The sequence below is a fragment of the Oncorhynchus masou genome, unplaced genomic scaffold (assembly GCF_036934945.1).
Source record: "Oncorhynchus masou masou isolate Uvic2021 unplaced genomic scaffold, UVic_Omas_1.1 unplaced_scaffold_1973, whole genome shotgun sequence".
Taxonomy (NCBI): domain Eukaryota; kingdom Metazoa; phylum Chordata; class Actinopteri; order Salmoniformes; family Salmonidae; genus Oncorhynchus; species Oncorhynchus masou.
In genome coordinates this window covers 53,762-65,019 of record NW_027016776.1, presented here as the reverse complement: position 1 = coordinate 65,019, position 11,258 = coordinate 53,762, and the positions used below count along the sequence as shown (strand labels likewise).

Here is an 11,258-nt window from a genome sequence, read left to right as displayed (position 1 = left end):
TGGCTATCGACCTTTACCTCTCCCGAGTTAGTACGGGAGTTGCAGCGATGTTACAAGACTGTAACTACCAATTGGATATCACAAAAAAAATATATATATTTTTAAATGATTATACTGGGTCATGTTCAGATAGACTCATAGTTGCGCAAGATCATATGATACATCTGGGTCAGACCTGGGTTCAAATACAATTTGATATAATTTCAAGTACTTTAGCTGTGAATAAGCTTTCATAGAGCTTTGCTGTGGGGATGAAACTGGTAGAAAAAGGTACAAATCTGGCATTCCAAGCAGACTTAAGCAAACGCTCAAAAGTATTTGAAAGATTTCAAATAGTATCTGAACCCAGGTGTTATCTGGGCGAGGGTTTATGGTTATGCAACCAGACATTCCATAGTATATTCTGACTGCTGAAAATCACATTAGGAAGCACAGAATGGGTTGCGGATAGGAGGAGCAGCTGGTCTGGTGGTCCCAGATCTGTTGTTACAGTTATGAAATGGGGGGGAAGGTCAGTGTTAGGACACACACACACACTACCCAGGATACTCTTGCACACTCCATCCCCAGGTGGCAGCAAACGAGTCTTGCCAATGACGCTGATCAGTCAGAGTGTCAGCTTGGAGAGCTTGAGGCCGCTGGTTGGTTTGGTGGACGTGAGGCTGTTGGTCGGTTTGGTGGACGTGAGGCTGTTGGTTGGTTTGGTGGACGTCAGGCTGTTGGTTGGTTTGGTGGACTTGAGGCTGCTGATTGGTTTGGTGGACGTGAGGCTGCTGATTGGTTTGGTGGACGTGAGGCTGTTGGTTGGTTTGGTGGACGTGAGGCTGTTGGTTGGTTTGGTGGACGTGAGGCTGCTGATTGGTTTTGGTGGACGTGAGGTTGCTGGTTGGTTTGGTGGACGTGAGGTTGCTGGTTGGTTTGGTGGACGTGAGGCTGCTGGTTGGTTTGGTGGACGTGAGGCTGTTGGTTGGTTTGGTGGACGTGAGGCTGCTGATTGGTTTTGGTGGACGTGAGGTTGCTGGTTGGTTTGGTGGACGTGAGGTTGCTGGTTGGTTTGGTGGACGTGAGGCTGCTGGTTGGTTTGGTGGATGTGAGGCTGCTGGTTGGTTTGATGGACATGAGGCTGCTGGTTGGTTTGGTGGACTTGAGGCTGCTGATTGGTTTGGTGGATGTGAGGCTGCTGATTGGTTTGGTGGACGTGAGGCTGTTGGTTGGTTTGGTGGACGTGAGGCTGCTGATTGGTTTTGGTGGACGTGAGGTTGCTGGTTGGTTTGGTGGACGTGAGGCTGCTGATTGGTTTGGTGGACGTGAGGCTGTTGGTTGGTTTGGTGGACGTGAGGCTGCTGATTGGTTTTGGTGGACGTGAGGTTGCTGGTTGGTTTGGTGGACGTGAGGCTGCTGATTGGTTTGGTGGACGTGAGGCTGTTGGTTGGTTTGGTGGACGTGAGGCTGTTGGTTGGTTTGGTGGACGTGAGGTTGCTGGTTGGTTTGATGGACGTGAGGCTGCTGGTTGGTTTGGTGGACTTGAGGCTGCTGATTGGTTTGGTTGACGTGAGGCTGCTGATTGGTTTGGTGGACGTGAGGCTGTTGGTTGGTTTGGTGGACGTGAGGCTGCTGATTGGTTTTGGTGGACGTGAGGTTGCTGGTTGGTTTGGTGGACGTGAGGCTGCTGATTGGTTTGGTGGACGTGAGGCTGTTGGTTGGTTTGGTGGACGTGAGGCTGTTGGTTGGTTTGGTGGACGTGAGGTTGCTGGTTGGTTTGGTGGATGTGAGGCTGCTGGTTGGTTTGGTGGACGTGAGGCTGTTGGTTGGTTTGGAATCTTTAGTTTGGCCTGTTTGTAGTTCGACATAGCGGTCGAGACAGGGAACATGTGCCTCCAAAGCGGTCCTCAAACGTTGATTGGTTTCATAAATGCAGACATGTATTCAGGTTACAGACCATGTTACTAGGCCTAGGACCCCTAGACAAAGCGAGTGCAACAATATCAGCAGGCTAGTCGTTGGTTTCGTAACAGTGCCGTCTTGTCAAGTCTGTTTGTTTGGTTTGACAATCACCATCGGCGTTGTCATGGCAGCACCAACCGATCTGGAACCAAGCTATGTATCAAATCCTACTGCTCATGCATCCTAAGAAATTGTTTGATAAATCACACAGGACATAGCCTGAAATCCATCACCTTTTTTTTTGTGCTAACATTCTACTCCTTGTACTCTTGTGTCATTGTTTTGCATGACAAGGAGTGGAATGTTAGCACAAACAGACTGGATTTCTCCAGGCTACGCAGACCACTCATGTCATAAAATGAATTGGGACTGTATGAGTATGAGATGAATATGTAGACCTTCACATTAGGTTATGTTTCATTAGATAGACCTCGAAAAGTGTGTTGAATAAAGCCCCCCCCCCCCTCCCACGGCACTCTTTCATAAACACAGGCAGCACATTAGTTAAATTGGACCTGCGATGATGTAATATTGTCACCACAAGGCAAATGAGCACAGAGGATTAAAAATTGAGAGATCACAACACGCCTCATAATAGGAACCTGCGAATGTTCAAACCAATCATCCATTCAGCCTGTTGTTGAGTAGCCTACTTTACGACCTCACTTTCAATTCATAACATTGGCAGAGGGTGGCAGCACACTTCATATATTATCTCAGTTTGTGACATTCAGTTTAAAGGACATGCATGATGTTACCATGTTGTTCATTTCTAGTTTAAGGGACATGCATGATGTTACCATGTTGTTCATTTCTAGTTTAGGGGACATGCATGATGTTACCATGTTGTTCATTTCTAGTTTAGGGGACATGCATGATGTTACCATGTTGTTCATTTCTAGTTTAGGGGACATGCATGATGTTACCATGTTGTTCATTTCTAGTTTAGGGGACATGCATGATGTTACTATGTTGTTCATTTCTAGTTTAGGGGACATGCATGATGTTACCATGTTGTTCATTTCTAGTTTAGGGGACATGCATGATGTTACCATGTTGTTCATTTCTAGTTTAGGGGACATGCATAATGTTACTATGTTGTTCATTTCTAGTTTAGGGGACATGCATAATGTTACCATGTTGTTCATTTCTAGTTTAGGGGACATGCATGATGTTACCATGTTGTTCATTTCTAGTTTAGGGGACATGCATAATGTTACCATGTTGTTCATTTCTAGTTTAGGGGACATGCATAATGTTACCATGTTGTTCATTTCTAGTTTAGGGGACATTCATCATTTTACCATGTTGTTCATTTCTAGTTTAGGGGACATGCATAATGTTACCATGTTGTTCATTTCTAGTTTAGGGGACATGCATGATGTTACCATGTTGTTCATTTCTAGTTTAGGGGACATGCATGATGTTACCATGTTGTTCATTTCTAGTTTAGAGGACATTCATGATGTTACCATGTTGTTCATTTCTAGTTTAGGGGACATGCATGATGTTACCATGTTGTTCATTTCTAGTTTAGGGGACATGCATAATGTTACCATGTTGTTCATTTCTAGTTTAGGGGACATGCATGATGTTACTATGTTGTTCATTTCTAGTTTAGGGGACATGCATAATGTTACCATGTTGTTCATTTCTAGTTTAGGGGACATGCATAATGTTACCATGTTGTTCATTTCTAGTTTAGGGGACATTCATCATTTTACCATGTTGTTCATTTCTAGTTTAGGGGACATGCATAATGTTACCATGTTGTTCATTTCTAGTTTAGGGGACATGCATGATGTTACCATGTTGTTCATTTCTAGTTTAGGGGACATGCATGATGTTACCATGTTGTTCATTTCTAGTTTAGGGGACATGCATGATGTTACCATGTTGTTCATTTCTAGTTTAGGGGACATGCATAATGTTACCATGTTGTTCATTTCTAGTTTAGGGGACATGCATAATATTACCATGTTGTTCATTTCTAGTTTAAGGGACATGCATGATGTTACCATGTTGTTCATTTCTAGTTTAGGGGACATGCATAATGTTACCATGTTGTTCATTTCTAGTTTAGGGGACATGCATGATGTTACCATGTTGTTCATTTCTAGTTTAGGGGACATGCATAATGTTACCATGTTGTTCATTTCTAGTTTAGGGGACATGCATAATGTTACCATGTTGTTCATTTCTAGTTTAGGGGACATGCATAATGTTAACCATGTTGTTAGTTAAAGTCTATCGATCATCACAAAACATCTCTTTACCGAACACGGTCAATTTAAAGCATCTTCGTCAGCCGACAGCAGTCAGACACTGCTCTATCTAACTCAAACACCTTTTCCTTGAGCTGTTGACTCCCCCCGTATAACGACGGCAGGAATCCCGGATCATTTGTTTCATCATTATTGTAATAAATTGTAGCTAAGAATAGTAGCGGCATTAGCCAGTTGACATGATAAGTCCTTCAGATCATTTCATGTGGTGGGGTCCGCTTTTAAAGCTCGACAATATTTGTTTTACATGGATAATATATATATATTTTTAAACAACGGAATCCTTCAAGATGACGTCCCTTGGTGAGGTGAGGCTGCTGAGATTCCGGATGGGAATGGTCTGATGCTGGAAGAAAGGTTGGAGGAAGATCCCAAGAGTACCGGCTATACAGCCTACTGCAAAGATCCATAAAAACAGGCGATCCAATACCATCGCCACGTACTTCCAGTCCTCAATCACCTGGAGAACACAGGGCCAGAAAAGGAGAGAGAGAATGGTCTAGAGAAGAGACTTAAATGTCTGGGGGAGTAAAGCAGCATGATCACCCACACACCCATCCACCCACATCCACCCACATCCATCCATCCATCCACATCCATCCATCCATCCACCCACCCACGTCTATCCACCCACTAACACATCCATTCATACATCCACTCACACACCCACATCCACCCACCCACCCACCCACATCCATCCACCCACATCCATAGTTCCATCCATCCATCCATCCACCCACATCCATCCATCCATCCATCCACCCACATCCATCCATCCATCCACCCACATCCATCCATCCATCCATCCACATCCATCCATCCACCCACACATCCACCCACATCCATCCATCCATCCATCCACACACATCCATCCATCCACCCACATCCATCCATCCATCCACCCACATCCATCCATCCATCCATCCATCCATCCATCCATCCATCCACCCACGTCTATCCACCCACTAACACATCCATTCATACATCCACTCACACACCCACATCCACCCACCCACCCACCCACCCACATCCATCCACCCACCCACATCCACCCACCCACCCACCCACATCCATCCATCCATCCACCCACATCCACCCACCCACCCACCCACCCACATCCATCCACCCACCCACATCCATCCATCCACCCACCCACATCCACCCACCCACCCACATCCATCCATTCACACACCCACCCACATCCATCCATTCATTGCAGAACACGTGAAAAAAGAGAGAGAATGATCAACTGTACAAAATGCTGCAGAAGAAAGTTTAATATCAGAGCTGTAGCTCCGCCCACAGCTATTTTGTATTTATTAGGGATCCCCATTAGGCGTTGCCAAGGCAGCAGCTAATCTTTCCTGTGGTTTATTATGAATCCCCATTAGGCGTTGCCAAGGCAGCAGCTAATCTTTCCTGGGGTTTATTATGAATCCCCATTAGGCGTTGCCAAGGCAGCAGCTAATCTTTCCTGGGGTTTATTATGAATCCCCATTAGGCGTTGCCAAGGCAGCAGCTACTCTTTCCTGGGGTTTATTATGAATCCCCATTAGGCGTTGCCAAGGCAGCAGCTAATCTTTCCTGGGGTTTATTATGAATCCCCATTAGGCGTTGCCAAGGCATCAGCTACTCTTTCCTGGGGTTTATTATGAATCCCCATTTGGCGTTGCCAAGGCAGCAGCTAATCTTTCCTGGGGTTTATTATGAATCCCCATTAGGCGTTGCCAAGGCAGCAGCTACTCTTTCCTGGGGTTTATTATGAATCCCCATTAGGCGTTGCCAAGGCATCAGCTACTCTTCCTGGGGTTTATTATAGATCCCCATTAGGCGTTGCCAAGGCAGCAGCTACTCTTTCCTGGGGTTTATTATGAATCCCCATTAGGCGTTGCCAAGGCATCAGCTACTCTTCCTGGGGTTTATTATAGATCCCCATTAGGCGTTGCCAAGGCAGCAGCTACTCTTTCCTGGGGTTTATTATAGATCCCCATTAGGCGTTGCCAAGGCATCAGCTACTCCTTCCTGGGGTCCAAAAACATTACACACATAAAACAAAAGACTGAAGAGCTTTGAAGGTCAATCTCCAGCTGGACAGAAGAAAAAGGGTCCTTCCAGACAGATTTCAGTTTTTATGTTGGACAGAAAAGTAGCTTTTTCAACCTTCGATCTCTCTTACTTATTTTTACATTGTGACTATCTTATTGTGTTCTGATTTTCTGCATTTCTGATGTGGTAGATACGATAAACCAATTTTTGCAGCAAACAAAAACAACAATTCAAATAAGACCAGATTGACTCACAGTCTTGTTGTCATCGTCTCTAATCATGTAGTCAGCGACGTATCGCACCCCATCCACAGCTTCCTGTAGGTCAGGACTGTGACTGAAGTCAGAGCTGGAGCTGCGACACCACGGGCGACCAGACAGTTGCTCCGTGGGCAGAAACCCCTCTTGTGTCCTCACACTCCTGAATGAATGAATGAATAAATTAATTAATAAATTACACATTTTCTTTACATATGAGAAACCCCTCTTGTGTCCTCACACTCCTGAATGAATGAATTAATTAATTAATAAATGAAACATTTTCTTTACATATGAGAGTGTCCTCACACTCCTGCATGAATTAATTAATTTCCATTAATAAATTATACATTGTCTTTACATGTCAAGGGAACCATCCGTTACAGGTTGTTTTTTTACACATTTTCAAGAAAATGTACAAACATTACAGTAAATTCATAATCTGTTGATTACATCTTCAGGTGATCACCTAACCACAATAAAATGAAAGAAAAATAAATAATAATAATGGTACATGATAGAAATAGTATAATTACCTTTTTCTGAGGTAGTAGGACCCAGGAGATAGGAGGAATGGCGAAGAGGAAGGAGAGGAGGCCACGCCAGGGTCCAGACGGAGACGCTGTCTGGCCGAGTTGTTCTGGGGGTGCCTCATGCACAGCAGGGCAGGCAGCCAGTCCAGGAACAAAACTTGAACCCAGTGGGGCATGGTGTGTGTGCTGGGGGAACGGTGATGGACGTTCAGAACACACACACTGGTGACGATGGAGAAGGTTACGAGAACCATGGTGAACATCAGGTATTTACCTAGCAGATCAGAGAGACGAGTGTGAAGAAGCATCTCATTTAAAAATGTCGTTATGCAATGTTGTTTTTCCTAATAAAAATTTTGAACTTGACCTTTCTTTTAATTTACACTGTACATTCAACCGTCAAATAATATTTTCTCAGATAAATTGGATAAAAAAAATAATAATGAAGTACTATTTTTGCAGCCCTTCTTAACACTAAGCTTATGCATGAGCCATCACATAATGGTGATGGAGAAGGTCACCAGCACCATGGTGAATATCAGGACCTGTGTGCACAAAGCAAAAGTGCTGATCTAGGATCAGGTCCCCACTAGCAATATAATCTTATTCATTATGATCTAAAAAAAGATCAAACTGATTCAAGATCAGCACTCCTACTAAATCAGTAGTCTTGGTTAATACTGGCCCTGGCACAGAGCTTACCGATCAGGGGCACGTCCAGCGAGGTTGGCGGTACGATCTTAGATATCAGCAACAGGAACACAGTGAGGGCCAACAGTACAGAGACACACAGGCTGATCTTCTCTCCACAGTCACTGGGCAGGTAGAAGACCAACACAGCCAGAGAGGTGATGAGGACACAGGGGATAATCAGATTTATGGTGTAGAACAACGGCTTCCTGGAAATAAATTGAATTGAGCAGAAGTTAATTTAATCTTATCTGAGGTACAAATAATACCTCAACAAGCTGTGGAGCCTATGATTCCAGATGACAGCACATGAAAGCATTAATGAAAACAAGTATTTCCAAAGTGGTCCTCGTTTGTAAAAAAATAATAACATCTTATGATAAGGACTAGAAAAAGTAACACAACTAATATATTGTAAACAGTTGAAGAATACGATTTTAAAAATGGCACTATATATATTCATTCCTTTTGATCAGGAAGTCGTAGGTCACATCCACGTAGATGGGCTCTGAGCTGGAGAAAGTACGTCTCCCGGGTAAAGCCAAGATGTCCCACTCTCCACTGGGCGTGAAGTCATCCATACTGGCCACACCTGTCCTGAGGACCAGATCCACCTGATTTGATTGGATTTAGATTTGACAATTAAAATACATCGTCCGAAACAATACACACACGTAACAGGTTACAAGATCTAAGGCATTTGACGACAGTTCCTACTTCGCAATAGGGTCGTCTGAAAAAGCTATTATTATAAACAATTTGGGCAGAAATGACTTCTTGAACATTTGAACATTCATACGCCTTAATTATAAACTTGTTGGATCTGTAAATAAGAATAAATAAACTGATGAGACTAGTTCAGCCACAGAGAAGCATTGAGCTATACAGTGAGAAGTAAAGGATCCTTCCTGTTTAGTCGTGATTGGCTGAGATAATAGAATGGTTGGACATGCCAAGATAGGAGTCCTGATTGGTCTGTCATGTCACACGCTTCAGTCTATAACACAATGGGATCTTCGCTGATCAGTACATAGATCATCGTTGCTACCGCAGACTTGAGGTAAAGTTGTAGCTTTGGACAACTGCAAAGTGTTGCTAAAGCTCTCAAAAACATTGCTGCCCTGGATTTAGCTGGGATAAGTAGAGAGACTCTGGAGGACAATGCCATGTTGAATCGCATGTGTTCACATGTTGGCGTTGTACAAGATGGCGCCAACAGATACATTCGCTCTGTTTCTAGCTCCAAGCCAGCTTTCCAGTATTTAGCTTTTTTGTGTGTGTTATTTCTTACATTGAACATTTCTAGTATTATTTCCTACAACCGAAAATAACATTAAGACATTAGATCAGCAGGATCTAATTCACCAGAAATTCGACCTTCCTGACCTGGATCCTTTGTTTGTGCTTCCCGAGGCAGCTCTATTCATCCCGGGTGCTCCACTAAAACGTTGATGCCAGAGGAGAAGTTTGGCTTGGGCTCCCGTCGATCACGAAGACTGTGTACTCCCGATCTCTGTGGAAAGACTGTGTACTCCCGATCTCCGTGGAAAGACTGTGTACTCCCCATCTCTGTGGAAAGACTGTGTACTCCCGATCTCTGTGGAAAGACTGTGTACTCCCGATCTCCGTGGAAAGACTGTGTACTCCCGATCTCCGTGGAAAGACTGTGTACTCCCGATCTCCGTGTAAAGACGGTGTACTCCCGATCTCCGTGGAAAGACTGTGTACTCCCGATCTCTGTGGAAAGACTGTGTACTCCCCATCTCTGTGGAAAGACTGTGGCCCAGACGGCATCCCAAGCCGCGTCCTCAGAGCTTGTGCAGACCAGCTGACTGGATCCTTTAAGGAAGCATTCAATCGCTCCCTATCATAGTCTGTTGTCCCCACTTGCTTCAAGATGTCCACCATTGTTCCTGTACCCAAGAAAGCAAAGGTAACGGAACTAAATGACTATTGCCCGTAGAACTCACTTCTGTCATCATGAAGTGCTTTGAGAGGCAAGTTAAGGACCATATCACCTCCACCTTACCCGGCACCCTAGACCAACTACAATTTGCATACTGCCCCAACGGATCCATGGACGAAGCAGTCACCACTGCAGTGCACACTGCCCTATCCCATCTGGATAAGAGCAATATGTTTGTAAGAATGATGTTCATCTTCTACAGCTCAGCCTTCAACACCATAGTGCCCTCAAAGTTCATAACTAATCTCAGGGCCCTGGGTCTGAACCCCTCCCTGTGCACTGGGACCTCTACTTCCTGACAGGCCAACCCCAGGTGGTGAAGGTAGACAACAACACTTGCGCCTTGGTGATCCTCATCAGGGTGGGGCCCCCACAGGGATGTGTACTCCAGCCCCCTTCTGTACTCCCTGTTCATCCATGACCGCGTGGCTATGCACGTTTCCAACCCAATCATCAAGTTTGGCATAGCCTTGTTTTGTTAATTTAGCAGACAATGTTGCTCGTGCGAAGTGATGCGCATCTCGTGACTGTAACAGTTATTGTCAAAGAGGGATAATTTTAAAACGGGGCTTCAATTTGTTGAGTTTAAAGAATTACTTCAGGGTTACGAACCCCCTTCTCTTTGATATACAGATGTTCCGTTGAGTTTATTCTACCTGTTCTTTGTCATTTTCAAAATGGATGAACAATTCCACATTGAACACTGCATGGTGATGAACGACGGCCACAACATCTGTTTAAAGTGTTGGCATATGCTTCATGATTCTGATGAAAATATGCTCTTTGTCTTTATCAAACTGGGACGGCAGGGTGGCCTAGTGGTTAGAGTGTGTTGGACTAGTAACCGAAACGTTGCAAAATCAAATCACCGAGCTGAAAAAGGTTTTTAAAAATCTGTCGTTCTGTCCCTGAACAAGGCTGTTCCTAGGCCGTCATTGAAAATAAGAATTTGTTCTTAACTGACTTGCCTAGTTAAAAAAATATATATGTTTTGGCATATATTCAGTGTGGAAGTTGTCTATGTTATAGCCTAGGCTAACCAATTCTAAATGGCACTAGCAATTCGAAAAGTAGCGGAAAATAGACGGGACACAATTATTCCAAAACTGCAGCTCGTTGTTTGAACACACGTTTTCCTACTTCAATCAACCAGTCCATTTGGAATCTGTAATAAAACTGTCGTCATTTGGAGAGGAATGTAGCTTGTGCATCCCATCAGTTTGAATATGTTTTTATAGGCATGTATTTCTGTAGGGCTAAGTGGAGCTTCTGTACGCACTCAGCAGGCATGTGTGGAGGGAGCAGTCGGAACGCAATTGAGTGAATGAGACACAGAGGGCAAAGGGAATTTAGGATGAAGAATGGTGTGCTGCTTCTGGCTTAGGTCCTTGATGATCTTCTAGGCCTTCGTGTGACACTGGGTGCTGTAGATGTCCTGAAGGGCAGGTAGTATGTCCCCGGTGATGCGTTGGGCAGACCGCACCACCATCTGGAGAGCCCTGCGGTTGCGGGCGGTGCAGTTGCTGTACCAGGCGGT

General features: G+C 44.4%; 2 protein-coding genes across 2 annotated transcripts; both read right to left on the bottom strand.

Moving 5' to 3' along the window:
• Positions 1-607: 607 nt before the first annotated feature.
• On the bottom strand, positions 608-2,122 carry LOC135539154 (putative uncharacterized protein ENSP00000383309). The gene is made up of 3 exons (XM_064964998.1): positions 2,116-2,122; positions 911-1,832; positions 608-854 (listed from the first exon to the last, which is right to left on the bottom strand). Exons 1-3 carry the CDS (start codon positions 2,120-2,122, stop codon positions 608-610), a joined length of 1,176 nt encoding a protein of 391 aa, XP_064821070.1.
• Positions 2,123-4,344: 2,222 nt separating this feature from the next.
• On the bottom strand, positions 4,345-8,336 carry LOC135539153 (neuronal acetylcholine receptor subunit beta-4-like). The gene is made up of 5 exons (XM_064964997.1): positions 8,311-8,336; positions 7,768-7,964; positions 7,069-7,339; positions 6,530-6,695; positions 4,345-4,689 (listed from the first exon to the last, which is right to left on the bottom strand). The coding sequence occupies exons 1-5, from the start codon at positions 8,334-8,336 to the stop codon at positions 4,498-4,500; spliced, it is 852 nt and encodes a 283-aa protein (XP_064821069.1). The 3' UTR covers positions 4,345-4,497.
• Between the last annotated feature and the right edge of the window lie 2,922 nt (positions 8,337-11,258).

Coding starts and splice junctions, on each gene's coding strand:
- LOC135539154 (XM_064964998.1), bottom strand. Junction 855..910: donor CACGTCCACCAAACCAACCA/GCAACCTCACGT, acceptor AAAACCAATCAG/CAGCCTCACGTCCACCAAAC.
- LOC135539153 (XM_064964997.1), bottom strand. CDS start 8,336: ATGGATGACTTCACGCCCAGTGGAGA. Junction 7,965..8,310: donor GACTTCACGCCCAGTGGAGA/GTGGGACATCTT, acceptor ATTTATTTCCAG/GAAGCCGTTGTTCTACACCA. Junction 4,690..6,529: donor GAGACGATGACAACAAGACT/GTGAGTCAATCT, acceptor TGTGTTCTCCAG/GTGATTGAGGACTGGAAGTA.